Genomic DNA, 22,500 nt, shown 5'->3' on the forward strand with positions numbered 1-22,500 from the left:
GCTTGCTATGTCTCATAATTTCAGTGATGATACTATTCAGTACTTGGCGTGTAAGATTTCAGATCACAGGCAGCTGCTTCAGGAAGTCCTTCCTAGCTTACGATTACGCCCAAAGCATCATTACATAGAGCATTATCCTCATCTCATTAAGTGCTTTGGTCCTCTGGTGCATCTCTGGACAATGAGATTTGAGGGGAAGCACAACATTTTCAAGAAAGTTATTCATGACACTCATAACTACAAAAATGTGTTGAAAACTTTGGCAGAGAGACACCAAAACATGATGGCATTCTATTTGGCATCTCCAAGGTTTTTCAAGCCACAAGTACAAACTTCAAAAGTGGAGTCTATCTATGTTGAGTCACTGCCTACTGATACACATGCATTAATATCGAGCATCACAGACAGCAGCAGTGTATACGGCACAAAACAGGTAACCATTGAAGGCACAACTTTTGTGGCGAGCATGTTTGTTTGCACTGGGACACATGCCGCATTGCCTGAGTTTAAAGAGATCAGAAACATATTACTAATCAGAAATAACATCTTCTTTCTTCTGAAAGACTATGAGACCTGGTATATTGAACATTTACGGTCCTATGAGCTAACAGATCATAAAAGCATGGAGGGCCATACAGTGAAATCTGTGTGTCAGCTAACTGATCAAATGCCACAGGTTGCCTACAAAGTTTCAGGCAAGCTTATTCTGACAACTAAACATTTCATTCCAGTGTCTGAGTAAAGGAGCAGCACAACGGCAAGCAGCCTTCCTCAGCCATTTTTCCGGTAAGGTATGGTAAGGTACTATGTGTTGGAGTATATCATTACTGTATAATGGTTAGTTATATTTGTGAATAAGTTGAATAATTAGCTTAAGATTGCATTGTTCCAATTATACCATGCTCTGTTGTAAAATATTTAACCAGTCCATTTTCAATATTTTGGGAAAGTTAAATTGAAGAGCAGCAGAAAAGTGAGCAGCTAATGTACAGATTCTTGTGGGTGGTCTATTCAGCTAGTAAAAAACAGAGAGCCAGGTACAAGTAACTATTTGTGTTTTGTGTTACAGGTCTTCCTAATACAGCGTAAATGGATCCAAATGCTGTCCTAAAACTAAGGGTCATCCTAGATGATATCAACGCTGAAAGGCTTATTTTGCCCTCTCGTCCTGAGACTGTAAATGCCCTCATATTGGAGGTGAAAAACAAGTTGAACTTGGCCTATGACTTTCGCCTTCAGTTCCAAGACCCAGAGTTTGACAATGCTCTCTGTAATTTAGTTAAAATAGAGGACCTTCCATCCAAGGCAACCATTAAGATAGTTAGATTTGTTGATTTAGATATTAGTTCAACCAGCACAGATGACACAGTGTTCCTGTCTGATAACACAGATTCACCAGAGCGTCTTTGTCGATGGCCAGAGATATTTGTTGTTCCAACATTCTCATATGAGGTGGAGTATGCTCTAAGAGAGGGCAACTCTGCATATGTGCAGGAGGAAAACTCTCAGGTTGATCAGGGATCAAAACACAAACATATTAGATGCAATGGCTGCTGAAATATATAAACATAAAGCATATCCTAGTACCAAAGAGATAGTCAAGGCTGCTGAGGCTCTGGTGAGCAAACACCCCTGTCTGAAAGAAAATGGTTCCAAAACGGGGTACGAGGGTTGGAAGAACAGTTTGCACTTCAAAATGGGCAACTACAGGACAAAACTGAGCAGGGCTGGCATAAAGGAAGTGGCTATGAATGCAGGAAAGCGCAGCAGGTCTAATCCAGAGGGTGCAGCATCCAGGGCCAACATCAAAAGACCCAGAAGAGGGGAAGTCAACTTCCTTCCTAATTATCCACTGGGAGAAACTAAGGACACATTGGAGACCATGAGGCTTGAGATGGTGGAGCAGTTCAAGAGGACATCGATTGAAAGAGACACGGTTCTCATCCACCAACTCATGCAGCGTACCTTTGCACTAAGGCGCGAAGAAATTGTGAATTCAGGTCCTCCCATTGCTGAACTAAAAGACAGATGGCCTGGACTCTTTTCTGAAGCCCAAGTGAGTAAACAATTAAAAAAAGAGCAATTAATTGACAAAACACTACTTGATCTGGAAAAATGAGCTTGAGTTGTTTAATATAATATGTCTATTTGTCTGTCCTATGCTGTTGTTTTCCATGCAGCTCTACACTGAATTCCACAGGATCACCAATCAAAATCTGCCACATTCCTTCTATGCTGCCCTTGACAAGTACACACCACTGCTGCTAAAGCTCTACAAAAAGAAGAAGACTGGAAGTTTTGCCGAGAAGATGGAAGAGGTTATAATGGCATATAATGTTCAGGTAAAATATTTTTTGTGTATTACATAATGTTGAATGTGAACAGGATGCCCCAACATCCATCTATGCATAACCTGTGTATGTTTGTTCAACAGGACAAGAACAACATCACTTCAGCTTGAACGACAGCCCTGGCCGGCCTACCACTCTACTTAAAGGAGGATTCATCAGAGGTCTTCAAAACTTGCAAGGTATGTTTGAATTCGTTTCCATTTCCACAGCTTTTTCACCAAAACCTCATTATCTACTCACCACTATGCCGATGGAGGGGTGGGTGAAGTGTTTGAGTCCGGAAAACACTAGGAGCTTCAGGGGCAAACAGTGTTGCAGCTAAATCCAACACAATTGAAGTAACTGGTGATCAGTTCTTCAAATGTAAAAAAAAACCTTAACATGCCTCCATACTATGCGTGTGGTGTCATCCAAGTGTCCATAAGCCCGTACATTCAAATTTGATTTGAAAACGGCTTCATTTTTAGCCTAAATGTCCATGATATCCTCTTTGGAGCCGTGTTCACGTTTGCAAGCAAACACTGCACACAAGCTAACAGCCAAAAGGTATGCACGGGGTGCGTTAGCATCACTACCTCCAGAAAACAAGGTGTAAATGACGCCGTCTCGACTTGAATTTGAATGTCCGGCTTACGGACACTTGGATGACTCCCAGAGCATTATGGAGGCATTTCAGTTTTTCTGTTTGAGTTACTTCAATTGTGTTGGAATTGGCTGCAACGCTGTTTACCCCTAAAACACAAGGTTTGTTTTGGACTCAAAACTTCACCCACCCCGCCATCAGCATAGTGGTGAGTAGATAATGAGTGAATTTTAACTTAATAATATTTTAATATCTTCATCTATTTCCAAAGATTTTTGTATTTGTTCAGTCATAACATATGCCCTAGCCAGGCAGTGCAGTATGCAGGAGGAATGATTACATACACCAACTTTTAAAAAGAACATAATATGTGAGTCATTTTTGATAGCTATCATTCAGGGGTTGGGTTCAGGTAACAGGAATCTTAAAAAATTTGCTTAAAAATCACATGTCATCAAGTACAGAAACTAATTTAACAGATTATCTGCTCCCAAGTTTGGGATACAAATTTGTAAAATAAGATTTGGCTCCTTACTCATCCCTTCTCATCTCTGTGGATGGTGTATTTTTGTGCTTCTCTAATTCACAAATGTCAAAGTGGTTACGTCTTGAAACTTTATCTGTAACTAATGACTTAATCAGCTATTTTGAGCAAAATATAAGCAACAAATTCATACCCAATCCAGAACTCTGCCCTCACTATATATACAACTCAAAGGTAATGATCCACCTAAAAATCTTGCACTCATGGAAGGTATTGGTGCACCACATAGAAGAACTAATGAATTAACCTTTTCACAGCAATCATATTATATGGTTTGTAAAAGTACACTCAACCACACTGGACATGTATTCCCTTTTCAGGATGAGTTGGAGGCAACCCAGGAGGGAGCAGTGGCTCTGGTGGCAGTGGTGGATGAAGCGGAGGTGCCTGCAGGAGTTCCCTTTGAAACTCACCATGTGTCGATCGTCCTCGAAGATCAGGTTGTAATGTCTCACAGATCTTGGACTGATTCACTGGTAATTTTGTTTGGATTGATCTATGCTCTACATTTGAGCTACCCTGAGAAGCTGAGTGGCTTCTTTGAGTTCATCCAGGTTGTCCTGCTAAATCTTGATGATGGGAGAAAGCAGCTCAAACCTAAGTTACAGTCCTTGAGAAATGAGCTGGAGTAGGTTGTCAGTAGCTTTTAATGTTGAATGTCAGCATCGTTTTTTGCTTGCATGCCAAATACTGGTAGCTAATGACATGTATATACAGTAAACTATGGCACCTCTGATTTGTGTGTTAAAATAGGTCATATTCTTGGATTGCTTCTGTGGTGTTCTCACTTCTCTTTACCACATGGAAATATGTTGAATTTTTATTTATATGCTTTTTATATGAGCCTCATTTTCATTGTTATTTCCAGCATATAAATGTTAATGTATACGACATTTAATTCAACAGCTTCATTGTAAAACAATATTGGCACGGAATCCAAGGGAATCCAAATGTTGACGTTAAAAATGTTTTCTTTTGTCAGCTACTGACACTTTGGGTGAACTATCCCTTTAAACTGTTAACTTAAAATATGCCCTGCTTTATGTTATACAGTTGATCGTTATGGGCATAAGAATGTGCTTAGTCTGCTGTAGCCTTTAAGATTGCATATGTGAAAAATCTGAGAGATATTTCTTTGAATTTCAGCAGCTGGTTGCATTGAGATGTGAACAACAAAATAAATTGCTCAAGCTGAGTCATGTGGGTGTTTTTATTTTGAGTTAATAGAGCTTAACAGGTTTAAGGCAATCAGTTTCATCAAATGAACTGAGTAGCCATAATAAAGTTTTAAGTTATCACAACTACAATGTAATACTTTTCTTAAATGGAAGACAACTAAGTCAATTTAACTTAAGTGGTAACATTTGTATAAAGAAGGTTCATTTAAGTTAGTCTTACTTAATTCACTAACATGTCAACACATTGTAAATAAGTTTGGGTAAATACTGCATATGACTATAGAATACTAAATAGACTTAAGTTCAGGTAACTTATAGGGATTGGCAATATTAACTTTATTTACCCAAGTTGCCTCTTCAATAAATATTTGAGTTACTTTTGCTTAAATCAAATAATTTGTAGATTTTAAATTGTTTGAGTTAATAAACTTAAATGGTACAAGGCAATCAGTTTCAGCAAACAGTTTGAGTTGACCTAACTTGTCAGGTTTTACAGTGTAGAGATACTGACTAAATTTAAATATGATCTGATTATTAGAATGAATCACATTTTGGAATTTTAAAGCAGTGATTTACTTTCTTTTACTTTTTACTTTGCATCAGTTATTTGCTTTAATTTACTTTGCATCAGTTATTTATCCATAATTTTGTACTCTGCAGTATTTATCAGAGTCGTGTGAGGTTTAATTTCACTTTCAGATTTGCAGGTTTCTGGGAAATGGTGTGACTTCCTGTGAAGACCTCGCCTCTGTGCTCATAAGAAAACGAACTAGTAGTTTAAGTTTGATTCAGAGATGAAGAGGAAGCGAAGACAACTCACTTCAACATGCAACGAAAACACAGAAAGTTCTCTGGAGACTTGTTCTCATGGAAATGTATAAACATGTGAAGATGTTGACTTTTGATCTGATTAGAAAAATAAGTTTATAAAGTCTAACAGGTTTGTCTCTACATTCAGTGTGTGTGTGCGTGTGCGTGTGCGTGCGTGCGTGCGTGCGCGTGTGTGTGCGTGCGTTTGCGTGTGTGTGTGTGTGTGTGTGTGTGTGTGTGTGTGTGTGTGTGTGTGGGGGTGGTGGGTGGGTGTATAAAGCTGCTGCAGCACAGACACTGACACTGACACAGAACTCTGCTTCTCCTGCTGATCACAGACAAACTGAAGTGGTAAGTTTCTGAGCTGCATGATTCTAGAATTTGTGGATTATTTCATGTTATTTTAAACAAAGCTTTTCATTAAATCACTTGTTAAATGTTTTTTCTGGCACTTTGCTCTTTTTATATTTTAGTCGTTTGGAAGACGTCCATCACGACCACTATTTTGAAATCGCAGCATTTCCTGTGCCCTGTACCTGAAGAACCACCAGAGGTTTGTTGTGATTCATTTCTACCAGCATCTTGTTTTTAAAAATAATTCTCCAGTATTTTTCCTGGATGGCTCTGCACCACAGCTCCTAACTGCACAGTGAACACGTTCAGATCAACTTGACTTATCGGACACACATTACATCACCTCACAAACAGATTCCTCCGTGCCGGCGACACCTAGTGGCCGGTCGGTCTTGTGAACAGGATTTCTTACACACACCTTGAGGGAATTTTTTCAAAATTGTTACAAATGTTCACTTGGACTCAAAGATGAGCTGATTAGATTTCAGTGGTTGAAGGTTAAAGGTCAAAGGTCATGGTGATGCCATGACTTGTGAATGTGATATGTCAGAAACAACCGAAGGGAATTTCATGACATCTGACACAAACATTCACTTGGACTCATGGATGACCTGATTACAATTTGCTGCTCAAAGTCCAAAGACATTATTGCTTTGTTGATGTGTCAACATTGTTTATGTGTTATCTTAATGTTCACTTAGACTGACAGAGGAACTGATTAGGTTTTGGTTAAAGGTCAAAGTCACAGTGAGCTAACAAAACAAGCTCTGTCCTCTAGATCAGGGGTTCCTAAACTTTTCAGCCCGCGACCCCCAAAATAACGGAGCCAGAGACTGGCGACCCCCACCGACCCTGGATGTGGTATATAATGTTGCGCACAGCCACGCACACGCACTATTAGGCCTATGCAAACACGGGCATTAATACAACACAAAAGAACAGCAGCCTCACAGCCATGATATTATTTTATAGTCATTTAAGAACTAGAATATAACCAGAACACAGGGACCTCCCTGTATAAACAGCAGGGCTGAGTGAGCACATGCTGTAAGTATAACAAAGTGCGCAGGTGATGTCTGTGCGCGTCTGAGCGCGTCTGTGTGCATAACGAGCAGCAGACACCTTATTGCTGCCATGTGCAAAACCTTTAGGGTTATTTCTTTGAGCCTAAACATTACTTTCATTTCTTAAACTCACTAATGAGACAGGTGGGCAACATGCATGGAGCAGAGCAAGTCCATTCTGGGCTTTGTTTTGGAGACGGCCACTCGGAGATCATTCTCCACGTTTAGCTGCGATCTGTATTTATTCTTTATGTTTGTCAGGGCTGAGAAAGTCTTTTAGCACAAGTCCGCCAGCCTTGTTAACCAGTCAGAGTCAGTGAGGTGCTCAGCTGGGATCCTGCTCCATCAGAAACACGCGCACCTCGTCCCGCAGCTCACGCAGGCGGCTCAGCACATCTCCCGCAAGAGCAAGTCTGATGTTCAGTGGACGTGTTTTTATGTAGTGGACCATTTTTATCGCAATGTCAAGAATATGTTTAATCTCTGGTTCAAGTGTTTTGCTTGCAAGAGATTCTCTGTGAATAACACAGAGTGTGGAATGTCCGAGCGGAGCCACTTGTAAGACTCTCGCTTTCAGTCCTCTCTTTCCCCAGCATCGCTCCAGTCCTGTCCCGACACACCAATACAGCTTTCTGAAGACAGTCCCTCTTCTTTTAGTTCTGTAAAAATGTCCTCGCCTGTGCACGTCCACTCCGGCGGGAAGCTAAACAGCATTACGTTTTCCGTCAAAACTGTATCTGATGAGAACAAGCAGCTGGGCAGAGTTTGATATATCTGTGGATTCATCTAACTGTAAAGCATATTTCCCTTTCTTAACTCTGTCCACCAGCTGGCACTTTGTGTCCTGGGCCATGTCGGTGATGCACCGGGCAATAGTCCCGTTAGACAGCGGCACTGATTCCAGATCACGGGCTGATTTATCCCCACGCATGGCCAGATTTATAGCTACAGCAGCGGGTTTAATTAACGTTTCGCCGATTGTGTGTGGCTTTCCTGCCTGTGCAATTAAACATGCCACCTGGTGTGATGCCCTTTGAGCTGCGGCTGGGATTGTCTGTTTCGTGAGGACTTTCTTTTGGCCTTGTACCTCTCGCTCGTTCTGCTAATCCGTGTCCTAATAACCTCAAGGGTCAACGAAGAAAAGGAAAGAACTGGTGGAAATGTTTTTATTGCATGGTTTTATTCTAATTTCAACTCATATTTATCACTTCAGGTGATTCTGGTAAACGGTCTCATTTCTTGTAAATTGGTTCAGCAAATTGTTTGGTGTTTCTATCTTTTGATCAGATGTACAGATACTGACTGTAATTTAAATATGATCTGATTATTAGAATGAATCACAGTTTGGAATTTTAAAGCAGTGATTTACTTTCTTTTACTTTTTACTTTGCATCAGTTATTTGCTTTAATTTACTTTGCATCAGTTATTTATCCATAATTTTGTACTCTGCAGTATTTATCAGAGTCGTGTGAGGTTTAATTTCACTTTCAGATTTGCAGGTTTCTGGGAAATGGTGTGACTTCCTGTGAAGACCTCGCCTCTGTGCTCATAAGAAAACGAACTCGTAGTTTAAGTTTGATTCAGAGATGAAGAGGAAGCGAAGACAAGCGACGACAGTTGAATGCCAATCGGGTTCACCACATATATCCAGAAAAAACAGGATGGGAGGCTGATGATTTCAGAAATAGACAATTTATTCAAGTTGGACAAAGGATTTAAAAAGACTGATCAAACAGCACAGGATCATGTGCAAAGTATGGAGTACTGGCCTATACTTGATATAAATAACCGATTAACAAGAGAGAAGTTAAAGGCTCCAGACCCAATTTAACAAAGCTAAAATATCACGCATAAAACAAACACAGCACACTTTAAGAATCCCAATGCTGGTGTAATTGCACCAGTGGATTATCATTGCAAGCGATATTATACACTGAAATAACAGAAGAGGGCCTCTAGTTTACGGAGCCAATAACTCACCAATATTCAACCCATTAAACCAGGATTGCACAGTACCCGTCAGCCATATTGCACATTACCCATAGAACAAAGAACAAAATAAAATGAACAAAGAAACCAGAAATCAAACCAATTAATCAGAAAGAAACTAAATCTAAACAAGGCCAAATAATCTAAATGAAATCTAAATGTGGGAAAAAACAGTGACCGTAAATATTCTGCCAGAAGGCCACGCCGTCCTTATTGTCTTGACGACAAGTACTAAAACAGGAAAGGACAATTACACTTAATGTCACAGACACAATAGTGTTGACTCTGGATAAATGTTGCGGCGCATTACTTACAAGTATCGTTCCCATTAGTTTGTGTGTACACGCTGAGATTATTACAGCGTGCCTGTATGGCGACGCTGATGCCGTCTCTCACACACACGGGCGCGCACACACACACACACACACACACACACACACAGCAGCTGTACGCTGGGCTCGCAACAAACAATTGGCGTCCACACCTGCTGCGCCCACGCTACACTTCCTCACATGATTGTGTGTGGCTTTCCTGCCTGTGCAATGAAACATGCCACCTGGTGTGATGCCCTTTGAGCTGCGGCTGGGATTGTCTGTTTCGTGAGGACTTTCTTTTGGCCTTGTACCTCTCGCTCGTTCTGCTAATCCGTGTCCTAATAACCTCAAGGGTCAACGAAGAAAAGGAAAGAACTGGTGGAAATGTTTTTATTGCATGGTTTTATTCTAATTTCAACTCATATTTATGTATATATTTATACAATAATGGGTTAAATATTCCATTTAAAATTATTTTAAAATTGTATTTGTTTTTTGGCGGCATCTCGCGCCTGTGCAATTAAATATGCCAAATAGGTGTTTCTATCTTTTGATCAGATGTACAGATACTGACTGTAAATTTAAATATAATCTGATTATTAGAATGAATCACAGTTTGGAATTTTAAAGCAGTTATTTACTTTCTTTTACTTTTTCCTTTGCATCAGTTATTTGCTTTAATTTAGTTTGCATCAGTTATTTATCCCTAATTTTGTACTCTGCAGTATTTATCAGAGTCCTGTGAGGTTTAGTTTCACTTTCAGATTTGCAGGTTTCTGGGAAAGGGTGTGACTTCCCCCAGGGGGTCGAACCCCCACTTTGGGAACCCCTGCTCTTGTACATGATATTAAGATAAGTTTGTCTTTAGAGAATTTCTTCACATTTTCAGTCGTCACTTGCACTGAAAGAGGAACTGATTAGGTTTTGGTTAAAGGTCAAGGTCACAGTGACCTTTTATGGGACCAAAATGTTTGAAACTGTTTGTGCTGATGATTCCACCTGGAGAAACGTACTGTTACAGAGTAATTCATCCATCATTTTCTGTTAAATCTACAATTAACGAAAGCCAAAGTTGATTTAACGTCCACCACCAGTGCAGCTGATGTGTTATGTGACAGCTGCAAATGTGTGTGACGTTGTTTTTTTTGTTTCAATATTTGCAGATTCATATCAGCGACCGCGTCACAACCCCGGATGGATGGATGAGAGTCTGATCAGATCAACTCTCCAAACAACTGACCTTCATACCAACTGATTTACACTTTAACATTGTTGTCACAGATTCTGTGTCGTCACCAGAATGTGGTCTGGAATGAGCTTAGCATGGAAGTCGGTCACTTCTTTATTTTCAAAACCAAAATCAAATGATCCTGAAGAAACTCCAGATGTTTTTGACTCTTTTGATACTTTACAATCAAACGACTGCGTTCCAGAGACGCCAGAATGCTCTCAGCGACTAGCGGACGCCGTTAAAGATGAAAGCACACTGCTGAAACCTCAGTCAGGGCCTATCCCTGTTTATAAAATTCCCCTGCAAGAGGAGGACATCGCTATGAACGGGTGCAAACGTTTCCGCTTCGGGAAAGAGTCCCATGGACCTAATCGCACCATAATGGTTCTGGGAGCAACTGGTGCTGGCAAATCAACTCTTATCAACGGGATGATTAATTACGTTCTCGGTGTTGAGTGGAACGATCCCTATCGGTTTAAATTAGTAGATGAGGGTCAGTCCACCTCACAAGCTCACAGCCAGACTACTGAAGTCACGACATACAAACTCAACCATCGGGACGGCTTTAAAATTCAGAACTCGCTCACTATTGTTGACACTCCAGGCTTTGGAGATACGAGAGGTATCAAAAAGGACAAGTTGATCGTAGAGCAGCTTCGTCATCTCTTCTCTGCTCAGAGTGGTGTCAGTGAAATCGATGCTGTGTGTTTCGTAGCTCAGGCTTCTTTAGCACGACTCACACCAACACAGAAATACGTGTTTGACTCAGTGCTCTCCATCTTCGGCAAAGACGTGGCAGAAAACATCCAGATTCTGGTGACATTTGCAGACGGCCAACATCCACCAGTTCTGGAGGCGATCAACGAAGCGGGTGTCCCGTGTCCGAAAACAAAAGAAGGACTGCCGGTTCACTTCAAGTTCAATAACTCAGCGTTGTTTGCCCAAAACAAGAGAGCAGCAGAGAGCGCGAGTGAGGAAGATGACGAGGGAGGCTTCGATGAGATGTTTTGGAACATGGGGATAAAAAGCATGAGGAGGTTTTTCACTGCTTTGAATGTAATGACGACCAAAAGCTTGACGATGACAAAGGACGTCCTCAGAGAACGACAGCAGCTCAAGATCTTAGTTCAGAGTTTGCAGAAGCAGGTTAAAATTGGGTTTGACAAGCTGGAGGAGATAAAAGAGACGGCTACACAACTGAAAGATCACGAGGCAGAGATCAGCAGAAACAAGGATTTTGTGATCGAACTCAAAGTCAATAAGGCTTTTCAATATGATATTTCTGGTTCTGGAACTTTCCTCACAAACTGTCAGCAGTGTCATTTTACCTGTCATGACAATTGTGCTTATGCAGCTGATGCAGATAAAAAACGCTGTAGTGCAATGGGACCAGATGGGTTCTGTAAGATGTGCCCAGGCAAATGTGTTTGGAGTGTACATTATAATCAGAAGTACCGATGGGAGTACAAGGAAGTCACAGAAAGACAAACAGTAAAAGAGCTGGAAGATAAGTACCTGGGAGCCACAGGGGCTAAGATGTCTGTGGAGACACTGATTGACAGACTGAAGGCTGAGTATGACCTTATGAAGGCTGAGGTGGTGAAAGTGATGGGTGAATCTGCCAAGTGTCTAAACAGACTTAAAGAGATCGCACTGAGGCCAAACCCTCTGTCCACTCCAGAGTACATCGACATGCTCATAGAAGGAGAGAAAGCTGAGGCCAAGTCGGGCTGGAAGAAACGAGTCCAGTATCTGATAAACATGAGAGAACACGCAGAGTTCATGGCTAAAGTGGGGAGAGGAGAAGAATTCCTCCAGAGTTCATCCAGTGACTTCCAGTCTTTTCTTCAAGGTCCAACGAAGGACGGTGCCGACCAAGACACGACTGATACCACCAACGAAAAGGGAGTTGCCGAACAGGACCAAGATGAGAACGACCAAGACCAAGATGAGAATGACAAAGACCAAGTAAACACTGAAGACCAGGACCAAGATGAGAACGACGAAGACCAAGACCAGAACGAGACCGATGAAGGCCAAGATAAGAATGATGAAGACCAAGACCAGAACGAGACCGATGAAGGCCAAGATGAGAATGACGAAGACCAAGACCAGAACGAGACCGTCGAAAGCCAAGATGAGAATGATGAAGACCAAGACCAGAATGAGACCGACGAAGGCCAAGATGAGAATGACAAAGACCAAGACCAGAACGAGACCGACGAAGGCCAAGATGAGAATGACGAAGACCAAGACCAGAACGAGACCGATGAAGGCCAAGATGAGAATGATGAAGACCAAGACCAGAACGAGACCGATGAAGGCCAAGATAAGAATGATGAAGACCAAGACCAGAACGAGACCGATGAAGGCCAAGATGAGAATGACAAAGACCAAGTAAACACTGAAGACAAGGACCAAGATGAAGATCAGGAGCTGGAGCTGGATTCAAATGAAAGCTTTGAGGACCAAGATCCTGACATTGATTCCAACAACGACCAGGACGAGAAAGATTCTGATTCCAACCAAGACGTCGCTCACACTGCGACAGAGACGGACTGAGGCGTCTTCCAAACTTCTACATTTTCATTTAAACCGAAACCATCTCTGTCTTTGGCTCCATATCATTTTAATCCCCATCCAGACTCACATGCATGTGAACACGTATCACCTGACCATGCACGTACACATGCATGTGCCGTTGTAAACAGGAAGCATTTGTTGTTAGTTGCAAAAAAGAGCTCAGCTACAAACGAAAAGCATCAATGTTGAACGCTGAGGCCGGTTGTTTTCTGCATGAAGGAGGTCATGTGACAGGAGCCTGACGAATCAGAGAGAAAGGAACCAATCACCAAGAGGTTGTGAGCGTCTACGTTATCGTTTCCAAACATCTCGGTTTCTGTCCGTCCAGATGAACACGCAGCACCGGAGTTTTCAAACTCAAACGGGACCAACAGTGTTTCCAAACTTCTCTGTTTTAATGTTTCTGCCTCTTTGCTTCACGATTCTTCATCAGCTCGATGATTAATTAACAATTTAGCATTTATTTTAATTACACATCAAAATGCAACTTCCAGTCACAGCATGACAGCGTGTTGTGTGGGAGTAATGTTGCTCTGTGTCATAGTAGAAAGCTGAGAGCTAACATGACAGCCATGTCAACAGTGTAGTTCACTGGTGTGATGTCGGCCATATCGTATCTGTGTCTTTACGTGTTTCATGTCTGAATTACATGATAAAACAAACCTTGGAACAAATGTCAGTTTGCTTGGTTTGAACCTGTGTTTTACTCACAGCTGGTTTGATCTGTGCTTGTGTTCTATAACTTTTTATGTTTGGAAAACCTGAAGTTGAAGTTGTGTTATTGTTCTGCAGTTTATTCAAGTATCTCTGACAGAAATATATAAGTAAATAAATCCAAGTTGAACAACTGATTTGAGTGTTTATTTCTTTTTGTGCATGTTAACACTCCAACGCCAACATTTGCACAGTTTTTCTCTTTTCTATGACAACATGAGTTTCATGTGTAACCGGCTGGTAACAAGGAGATGAACTTTTTCTTATTCGTGTGCGTCAGGTAAATAATTATTATAACTTCTGCTGCGTAGATCAGAAGTTTGGTTTATAGAACATCGACAACAGATATTTAGTGTCTGTCTTTGTTTTATTTTAAATATTTGCATCTGTCACGTGTTAGAAACATCATCGTAAAGTCTCCACAAAACTCCACAGAGAGGAAGAGCTCAGCTAACATGGAGACTGGTGTAGTTACTGTAATACAACTTCATGACCAGCAAGGGGAGCTCAACATCCTGAAACGAAAAATAATATCAATTACCAATAATAATAATAATAACTTTATTCATACAGCACTTTTCAAAACAGCTTTTACAAAAAGCTTCAGAAAGACGACAAAAACAAGAAAATCATCAAAGACAAAAAGCAAATTGATAAAATGTCACTTATTATTATTATTACCTGTCATTTGGCAGAAGCTTTTATCCAGAGCGACTTCATTCAACATCTACGAGGCCATTTCGAGGTTCAGTATCTGGCCCAAGGACACTTCAGCAGGCAGATGGGGGAGACTGAGGACCGAGCTGCCGACCTTCTGGTTGGAGGACGACCGCTCTACCCCTCAGCCGCCCCGCCATTTCAACTCAGACGGCAGATAAAATAATACAACATCATTAAAAAGTGATGGCAAAAGAAAAGGAGAAAAGAAAGAAAATGTCGCCTATTAAAGGGAATATTAGTACAACATGTACAAACATGAGGTTTACGCAATATAAAAAAAAAATACACGTAGTACAGAATTCGAAAGTGACACAAATTTTAAAACTCCAAAGACACATGAGAAACATTTAATAATCACATCAATAACAAGAAGAATAACTTTGTTTAAGAACCTTTACAAAGTGCTTCACAAATAACAGTCAAACAAAATCACAGTCAACAAACAAGACAAATCAAATGTGATGAAACTATAGTGGACAAAAGTAACACAACAAGCAGCAGGTGAACGTTCCATGAAAGATAATCAAGCAAAAGAAATGTCGACCTGGTCGACCTGACGATCTGACGACCTGGCGGTGGCGAGCTGGCAGGACCTGGCGAGGTGACGGTGACGAGCTGGCGTCCTGACGTCTGGCGACTTGACCACGACCTGGCGAGCTGACGATCTGACGAGCTGACGTCCTGGCGTCCTGGCGACCTGGCGACCTGGCGACCTGGCGGCTGGCGACCTGAGACCTGACTGGTGACCTGGCGACCTGGCGACCGGCGACCTGGCGACCTGGCGACCTGGCGACCTGGCGACCTGGCGGTGGCGGTGGCCTGGCGTCCTGGCGACCTGGCGACCTGGCGACCTGGCGACCTGACTGGTGACGACCTGGCGACCTGGACCTGACGACCTGGCAGCCCTGACTGGTGGCGACCTGGCGAGCCTGACGGCCTGAGCCTGGCGACCGGCCTGGCGACCTGACTGGTGGCGACCTGACGACCTGGCGACCTGGCGGCTGGCAACCTGACTGGTGACAACCTGACGACCTGACGGTGGCGACCTGGCGACCTGGCGACCTGACTGGTGGCGACCTGGCGACCTGTCGACCTGTCGACCTGGCGACTGGCGACCTGACTGGTAGCGACCTGGCGACCTGACGACCTGACTGGTGACGACCTGGCGGCCTGGCGACCACCTCGACCTGGCGAGCAGCGGTGAGCGACCTGACTGGTGGCGACCGACCTGCGACTTGTCGACCTGGCGGTGTCGACCTGGCGGCCTGGCGACCTGTCGACCTGGCGGGCTGGCGACCTGGCGGTGGCGACCTGGCGGCTGGCGACCTGTCGGCTGGCGGAGTGGCGACCTGGCGGCCTGGCGACCACGCGACCTGGCGACCTGGCGAGGTGACCTGGCGACCTGGCGACCTGGCGACCTGGCGAGGTGACGACCTGGCGACCGGCGACCTGGCGGTGGCGACCTGGCGACCTGGCGGGTGGCGGCCTGGCGACCTGGCGACCTGGCCACAGCGACCTGGCGACCTGGCGACCTGGCGGTGGCGACCTGGCGACCTGGCCGGTGGCGACTGGCGACCTGGCGACCTGGCGACCTGGCGGCCTGACGACCTGGCCAGGTGGCGACCTGGCGGCTGGCGACCTGGCGAGCCTGGCGAGGTGGCGACCTGGCGGTGGCCTGGCAGCCTGGCGACCTGGCGACCTGGCGAGCTGGCGGCCTGGCGGCTGACCTGGCGACCTGGCGAGTGGCGAGCTGGCGGCCGGCTGGCGAGGTGAGGTGACGACCTGACGACCTGGCGACCTGGCGACCTGGCAGGTGGCCGGCCTGGCGGCCTGGCAGGCTGGCAGGCTGGCGACCTGGCGACCTGGCGGCCTGGCGGCTGGCGAGCTGGCGGCGACTGGCAGGCTGGCGAGCTGGCAGGCTGACGACCTGGCGCCTGACGGCCTGACGGCCTGAGGCTGGCAGGGTGGCAGGCTGGCGACTTGACGAGGCCTGGCGGGCTGAGCCTGGCCTGACGGCCTGGCGGCTGGTGAGGTGACGACCTGAGGTGGCGACCTGACGAGCTGGCGGCCTGGCGACCTGACGACCTGGCGGTGGCGACCTGGCAGCGAGCTGGCGAGCTGGCAGCCTGGCAGGCGCGAGCTGGCACGACCTGACGAGCTGGCGAGCTGGCAGCGACCGAGCTGGCGACCTGGCGACCTGGCGAGGTGGCCTGGCGGCCTGGCGGCCTGGCGGCTGGCGGTGAGGTGGCGACCTGACGAGGTGGCGAGCTGGCAGGCTGGCGACCTGGCAGCCTGGCGGTGGCGGCCTGGCGACCTGGCGAGCTGGCGGCCTGGCGAGGTGGCAGGTGGCGACCTGGCGAGGTGACGACCTGCGGCGAGCTGGCCAGGCGACCTGGCGACCCCGCGACCTGACGGTGGCCTGGCGAGCCGACGAGCTGGCGAGCTGAGCTGGCGAGTGACGACCTGACGAGCTGGCGAGCTGGCGAGGTGGCGGCCTGGCGGCTGGAGCTGGCCTGGCGACCTGGCGACGACCTGGCGGTGGCGGCTGGCGGCCTGACGACCTGGTGTGGCCTGGCGGCCTTGACGGCCTGACGGCCTGACGACGTGACGACCTGACGATCTGACGAGGTGATGGCCTGACGACCTGGGTGACGTCAGTCGCTGACCTGGGCGTTAATCCACAGTGTGTTGCCTGGGAACAGGACACTGACCGACCACAGGGGGGGTCTCCTGCAGGTCCAGGACGTCACATTTCTTTTCCTGCAGCGTGTCCTGAGGTCTTTGAGGGTGGAAAGACCACAACATCCACAGTGAGCAGGAGGTCACCACTGTGTTCTTCCAGAAGGGACACGAACCCAGTGCCAGTCTTTGAGGCCTGGTGCTCGGGGTCGATGCTCTGCACCACGCAGGTCCGCTCCCAAACCTCCAGCTGCTGACGGCTCATCCGGTGGCGAACGTCCCAAACATCTTGCTGTGAGGAAAATTAATTAAATGCATCGTTTGCTTTAATTGCATCATATGGTATTTACAAAACCGATTACTACAAATAACAAATCTATCAAATGGAAAGAACAAGCTGAAATGTTTAAATAGGTTGTTTACTGATTAAATCGTATCTGTTTGTTTTAAAGAATCATGGTGTGACCCAGCAGCCTAGTGGTTAGAGGGGGTACTACATGGGTGTAAATATCCTGTTTGGATGCCTGGTTACGACCACGTGCTGCATCTACCGACCTTTTCAAGATCTAATAAAAGTAAAATCATCCACATAATATTTATATATATATAATTTTGAAAAGAGCCATTTTTCTACCTGAGTTGGAATCAGTAAGTTTCGGTTTCTATGGTTCATGTATTTCAGAGACATTGAACTGACCAGTGAGTCGGGCAGTGGCTCTTTATGGAAACACGTGTGGCAGACGTTTGGACGCCAGTGAACGATGGACCAGAACACAGCGAACAAGAGACCGGCCATGATGATGACGGTCACGGTCGCGGTGGTCGGACTCCTCCACGCGGCGTCTGGACCTGTCGGGAATGAGACAACTTGTTAGTTATGGATTTTATGTCGTCCATGCATTTTACAGTTCATTTGAATTATCTGTGGACAAAATTGATTTTTTTATTTTTCCTTTTATCGCAGGGATCTCGACGCCACCAACACGTCAGGAACCTGATGGTTGTTCTTTCAGTTTGAAAGTGATTCATTAAAAACATTTTCTGGTGGACATTTACTCAAAATGGGACATTTGCAAAGTGACACTTTTTTGGAAAAGTTAAAACACAGAATGTGAGTTTTTTTATTTGTAACGTGAGGACAGTCCATATACAGATTGTATCTAATTTCAAAATGTTACATTCAGTCACATGAAAGATACAAAAACATTTTTAAAAATCTAATTCTGAAGCGAAGTGGAGCAGTTTGAGGGCTTTATTTAAAAAAACTGGACGAGGGAATATTACTGAAAGTCAGGATATTGTGAGAAAATAAGAACATGGAAATTAAAGATTTTGTGCGTGCGTGCGTGCGTGCGTGCGTGCGTGTGTGTGTGTGTGTGTGTGTGTGTGTGTGTGTGTGCACCTGTGATGGACACACACTGGGCGTCAGTGCTGCTGCTCTGGAGCTGTGTTCCCATGACGGTCTGCGCTCTGACGCAGTACCTCACTCCCTCCTGCAGGGCGTCGACCTCCAGCTCTGCCTCCTCAGCTGACACGGAGTAGACTTGAGCCTGAAGAGAGAGAGAGATGGATGGATCGTAAAAAACAAGCCAAGAAATTAAACAAATACCGTTAAATATCTCCAACTGTTCGAGGGATGGTCCTCTACTTTCTGTTCTTTCACTATTTTGTACAACAAAATGTTTCCGATGTAAAAGAAAAGTAAGATTGCAAAGCAAAAGTGTAAATGGAAGAAGGTAGGAACAAATAAAAAGGATGTAAAAAAGACGAGAACAAAGCTGGACAGGATAAAGGGGCCAACAGGAGAGGAAGGAAGGGATGAACAAGAATGAACTGGAAAAGGGGAAGAGAAATGGAAGACATGAAGTAAACGCTGACCTGCAGCTCATCGCCTGTTTTCCACACCGTCACCATGACAACGGCAGTGAGTGGAAGCTTCTGAAAAACCACGTGAAGACCGTGGACCGCTGCCGACACCTTCATCTCTGGTACCGTCAGGACGGCTGCACACAAGATTCACACCCTCACTTCTTCATGCTTCTTCATTTTCTGACCACAGACTGTAAATAAATGCATCTCCACTTCCTCCAGAAATGAAGCCAAAATATCTCTGATACGAGCGCTGCCATCTTGCACATTTCAAGACTGTTCCTTTGTGATATGAACTACGTAAAATGGCAGAAAGGCCTATGTCCCATCTGCTAACATGGAGGAGGCCTGTGCTGCAGCCAGCCACCAGGGGGGAGGTGATCTCACAACCCTGTTTAACTGGATCGAGTGTGTGTCCACAGACCAGCAGGAGGCGCACACGGGAGCTGGGTGAGGATGACTGCTGTTTCCGTGGCTACCGGAGGCTGAGCAGCGTGATGACCTGCTAGCTCACATCGTTGCCAGGACCTGCCTCTGATTGGTTTCATCCTCAATGCTGATTGGCTTTCGCAACATCACATCTCAGAAATGCTTCGCTTCAAGTTCAAATATTTCAACGTGAATGACGTGTAATTTGCATCTGTTTGCGTCTTTGACTTTGTTTGTAATCTTATCGTGTTTGTGTGAACGCACCGTTAGGGCACGGCCTCACGTATCCAAATGTGAAGCAGATATCACAGGTCGGAGTTTTAGTCCACGTGAGGCCAAACTTCAATTATGACAGTGTGAGTGTGACCAGGCCCTTACTGTCTCTGCGGTTGAAGGGTTGGCGGAGCTCCGCCCAGGCTGAGGGCTGCGACCCGCACCGCCCTCTGACGTGGACGCTGTAGTCGGAGTCGGAGCCCAGGTCAAGGGTCAGGTCGCAGTGTGTGTGCTGAATCAGATGGCACTCAGGAGCATCCACCCAGCTGCCGTTCAGCACCGTCAGCTCAAACTCCCTGAAGGGAACCAGACACACAGACTCAGCACCAGCGACACCCAGTGGCCAGAGGCATTATGTTTAAGACACGATATCTTAAGAAAACCTTCAGGGAATTTCTTCATAACGTGGTAAGAATGTTCAGTTTGACTCAGAGATGAACTGATTAAAATGTGGAGGTCAAAGGTCAAGGTTGCTGTGACCTCACAAACATGTTTTTTCACATGTTTGTCTGTAACTGGAGAATTTCCTGAGGTCACTGTGTCAAAGGTCACAGTGACCTCATAAATGCCTGGAGTAAAATGTCTGGAGACTGAATTCCGGTATTACTGTGAGTAGAAGCAGGACTGGTTGTGACTGTGCACGTTGAGATTCAAATGACCCGAGGTGAGTGTGGAGGAGGCTCAGTGAAACCAGGGGGGGGGGGTGATGGGCTGAGAGAAGAGAAGCCAATCAGCTCTCCCTGTTAACAGTCACCAACTGTTACACCTGAGCCAAATGACGATGCCACCGGGGGCTCACTCACAGCCAGAGACAAAGGTGTTGCTTTTCTGCATCTCAGCACAACTTCAAGTGGCCTCCAGCTTTGCAGCTCCGCTCACGTGCACTCAGCCCCTGGTTGACCCCCTTTAATCCAGGGAGCTGATTGGCTGTGCCAGCTGGAGCCTCCTCCACCGTGAGCCTTTTAGATGAGAAACAGTGATGCTCACTTTAAACAAAGGGTTTGATTGACGTCCAAACAGCCGCAGGTATGTACCTGAAACCTAATTAAAGTAGAAACTCCTGGGTGACGACTGAAGCATCAGAACAGACACACCCGCTGAAATCGACAATTAGAGCGGCTTTGATTAAAGTCATAATTAAATCATGGAGAAACACCCACAGGTTTATTTCAGCTGCATGTTTCACATATTTCATCCTGTCAAACCACTTCACTGCTGCAGCTACAGTCACAAACACACTTCGTAATACGTTAGTTTAGATTCATGATTCATTATTAATGATACATTTCCAGATGGAGCTTTTCTTTGGGCTGGTTTTTATTTCGCTGTGTAGATTTGAGCAGGTTGTTTTTAGTTTGTGTCAAGATTCTGGATCATAACTCAGTCAAATATCAACACGAAGACGATTTTTAGATTCAGTGTGAGTCACACTTTCTGAGCACATCAATATATTTGATGTGCATCACAAGTCAACAGAGAAACCAAAAGGAATCACTGAAAACAGAACCTGCCTGAGAATCTTCACATTGTTAAGTTTCCTTTGTTGACACTAATCCAGTGGACGTTACACGGTGCATCCAGTCGTCCACAGCCATAACCAGAGTGAATAGTGACTTCGGCAAACTACATTTTCCAAATTAGAAATAAAGGGATATTGTAATGAACACAGTATGTATATTTTCTCGTTGTTCTCCAGGTTCTTACAGGACTTCATACTTCACTAAGATGTTACTGCTCTGTCAGGTTACAGTGCAACTGTACACATCATCATGCTGCAGATAAATGATCCATCGCAGAAAACTCCACCCTTTTCCGGAGGTAATGTCGTCGTAAGATCTTTAATCTCGTTTAATTACCCGCGACTCACTGAAGTTTCTATCGAAAATAGTGTGTTTATTTGGAACTCAGTGACGGATTAATTCACATTTTGTGCTGTAGTGAGTAGAAATAATAAGAACAAACTAAATAAGGTAGAGTTTTTGTGCAACTTACCCCTGGAACTGGACAGAGTAGAGAATTGAAGTGTTGCATGAAGCCTGCAGGGGGCGCCACCTCAGGGTGTGTCTCATGTCTGTGGAGTCCATGGAGACTGCGTCGGGAGCCGACAGCGTCCAAACCCCTGCTGTCACAACGAGTTTCTATTTTAAATCTTATCTCTGACACCCACTGAGCGAGAGGCGGCAGAGCGACTGCGCAGAAGGAATCGTGAAAACCTCACGACCGCTCACACACGAAGCTGATCGTGTTTGGACGTTTTCCCAGAGGCCATGAATCGTCGTTACGGGACCTTTTCCTTCACCGAATGTTAAACAAGCCAAACTATCTTGCTGAGCTAAAGGATGCTAAACACAAATCACACGACCGCTCACATACACTGGGCATGTGGGTGCCGGTGTAATCAGGAAATGTTCGGTCATTAGTAGCAGAGTTGTTGCAGATTGTTGTTATAACATCTTTGTAAAATACAGAATGGAACTGAACAGCAGCTGTTAGCGAAGAGGCTCAGTAACACTTTGATCCTCCATGTTGTTTCTGCTCTGGAAGCTGAGGCTGATGGTGGTTTTCTTCTGGAAGGAGGTCATGTGACAGGAAGCTGACGACGTCTACGTCATCGTTTCCAAACATCTCAGTTTCTGCTTGTTCAGAATAAAACAGCCTCAGAGTTTTCAAACTAACACGGGACCAGCAGCGTTTACAAACTCCTCTGTTGAAGCGACTCTAGAACACAAATCTGTAGCAGTGGTGATAGTCGTGTGGATGAAGCTGATATAAAATTCTCTAAAACGTGTTAAAATGTTGCTGGCAATTCAAATT

General features: G+C 45.0%; 3 protein-coding genes and 1 long non-coding RNA gene across 5 annotated transcripts in view; 3 read left to right on the top strand and 1 right to left on the bottom strand.

Moving 5' to 3' along the window:
• The first annotated feature begins 1,544 nt into the window (after positions 1-1,544).
• Positions 1,545-2,461, top strand: LOC118117414. The gene is made up of 3 exons (XM_047341878.1): positions 1,545-2,056; positions 2,181-2,342; positions 2,435-2,461. The coding sequence occupies exons 1-3, from the start codon at positions 1,547-1,549 to the stop codon at positions 2,459-2,461; spliced, it is 699 nt and encodes a 232-aa protein (XP_047197834.1). The 5' UTR covers positions 1,545-1,546.
• On the top strand, positions 2,460-4,673 carry LOC124854475. Its single transcript, XR_007034712.1, has 2 exons — positions 2,460-2,530; positions 3,799-4,673. It is a non-coding gene; the product is annotated as an uncharacterized LOC124854475 (long non-coding RNA).
• A 1,089-nt stretch (positions 4,674-5,762) lies between these two features.
• LOC118117632 (eukaryotic translation initiation factor 3 subunit A) lies at positions 5,763-13,853 on the top strand. Its single transcript, XM_035170034.2, has 3 exons — positions 5,763-5,817; positions 5,940-6,019; positions 10,352-13,853. Exon 3 carries the CDS (start codon positions 10,489-10,491, stop codon positions 12,979-12,981), a length of 2,493 nt encoding a protein of 830 aa, XP_035025925.2. The 5' UTR covers positions 5,763-5,817; positions 5,940-6,019; positions 10,352-10,488; the 3' UTR covers positions 12,982-13,853.
• A 3,218-nt stretch (positions 13,854-17,071) lies between these two features.
• Positions 17,072-22,500, bottom strand: part of crfb16 (cytokine receptor family member B16) — a 5,967-nt gene continuing 538 nt past the window's right edge. Inside the window, exons 2-7 of one of the 2 annotated variants that reach the window (XM_035170048.2) lie at positions 21,679-21,805; positions 19,792-19,982; positions 18,994-19,118; positions 18,518-18,665; positions 17,813-17,964; positions 17,072-17,407 (exon numbers count right to left, since the gene is read on the bottom strand). In XM_035170048.2, coding sequence (XP_035025939.2) covers positions 17,183-17,407; positions 17,813-17,964; positions 18,518-18,665; positions 18,994-19,118; positions 19,792-19,982; positions 21,679-21,805 — 968 coding nt within the window. In that variant the 3' untranslated portion in view covers positions 17,072-17,182. Of the gene's footprint in view, positions 17,408-17,812; positions 17,965-18,517; positions 18,666-18,993; positions 19,119-19,791; positions 19,983-21,678; positions 21,809-22,500 lie in introns of both variants that reach the window. The other variant, XM_035170046.2, reaches the window with a different exon arrangement.

This window comes from Hippoglossus stenolepis, chromosome 11, assembly GCF_022539355.2.
Source record: "Hippoglossus stenolepis isolate QCI-W04-F060 chromosome 11, HSTE1.2, whole genome shotgun sequence".
Taxonomy (NCBI): domain Eukaryota; kingdom Metazoa; phylum Chordata; class Actinopteri; order Pleuronectiformes; family Pleuronectidae; genus Hippoglossus; species Hippoglossus stenolepis.

What these genes read in the sequence shown, in the direction of transcription:
- LOC118117414 (XM_047341878.1), top strand. Translation starts at nt 1,547, where the DNA reads ATGGCTGCTGAAATATATAAACATAAAGCATATCCTAGTACCAAAGAG. An exon ending in GACTCTTTTCTGAAGCCCAA is followed by an intron (nt 2,057 to 2,180) that starts GTGAGTAAACAA and finishes TTTTCCATGCAG; the next exon opens with CTCTACACTGAATTCCACAG. An exon ending in TAATGGCATATAATGTTCAG is followed by an intron (nt 2,343 to 2,434) that starts GTAAAATATTTT and finishes TTTGTTCAACAG; the next exon opens with GACAAGAACAACATCACTTC.
- LOC118117632 (XM_035170034.2), top strand. Translation starts at nt 10,489, where the DNA reads ATGTGGTCTGGAATGAGCTTAGCATGGAAGTCGGTCACTTCTTTATTT.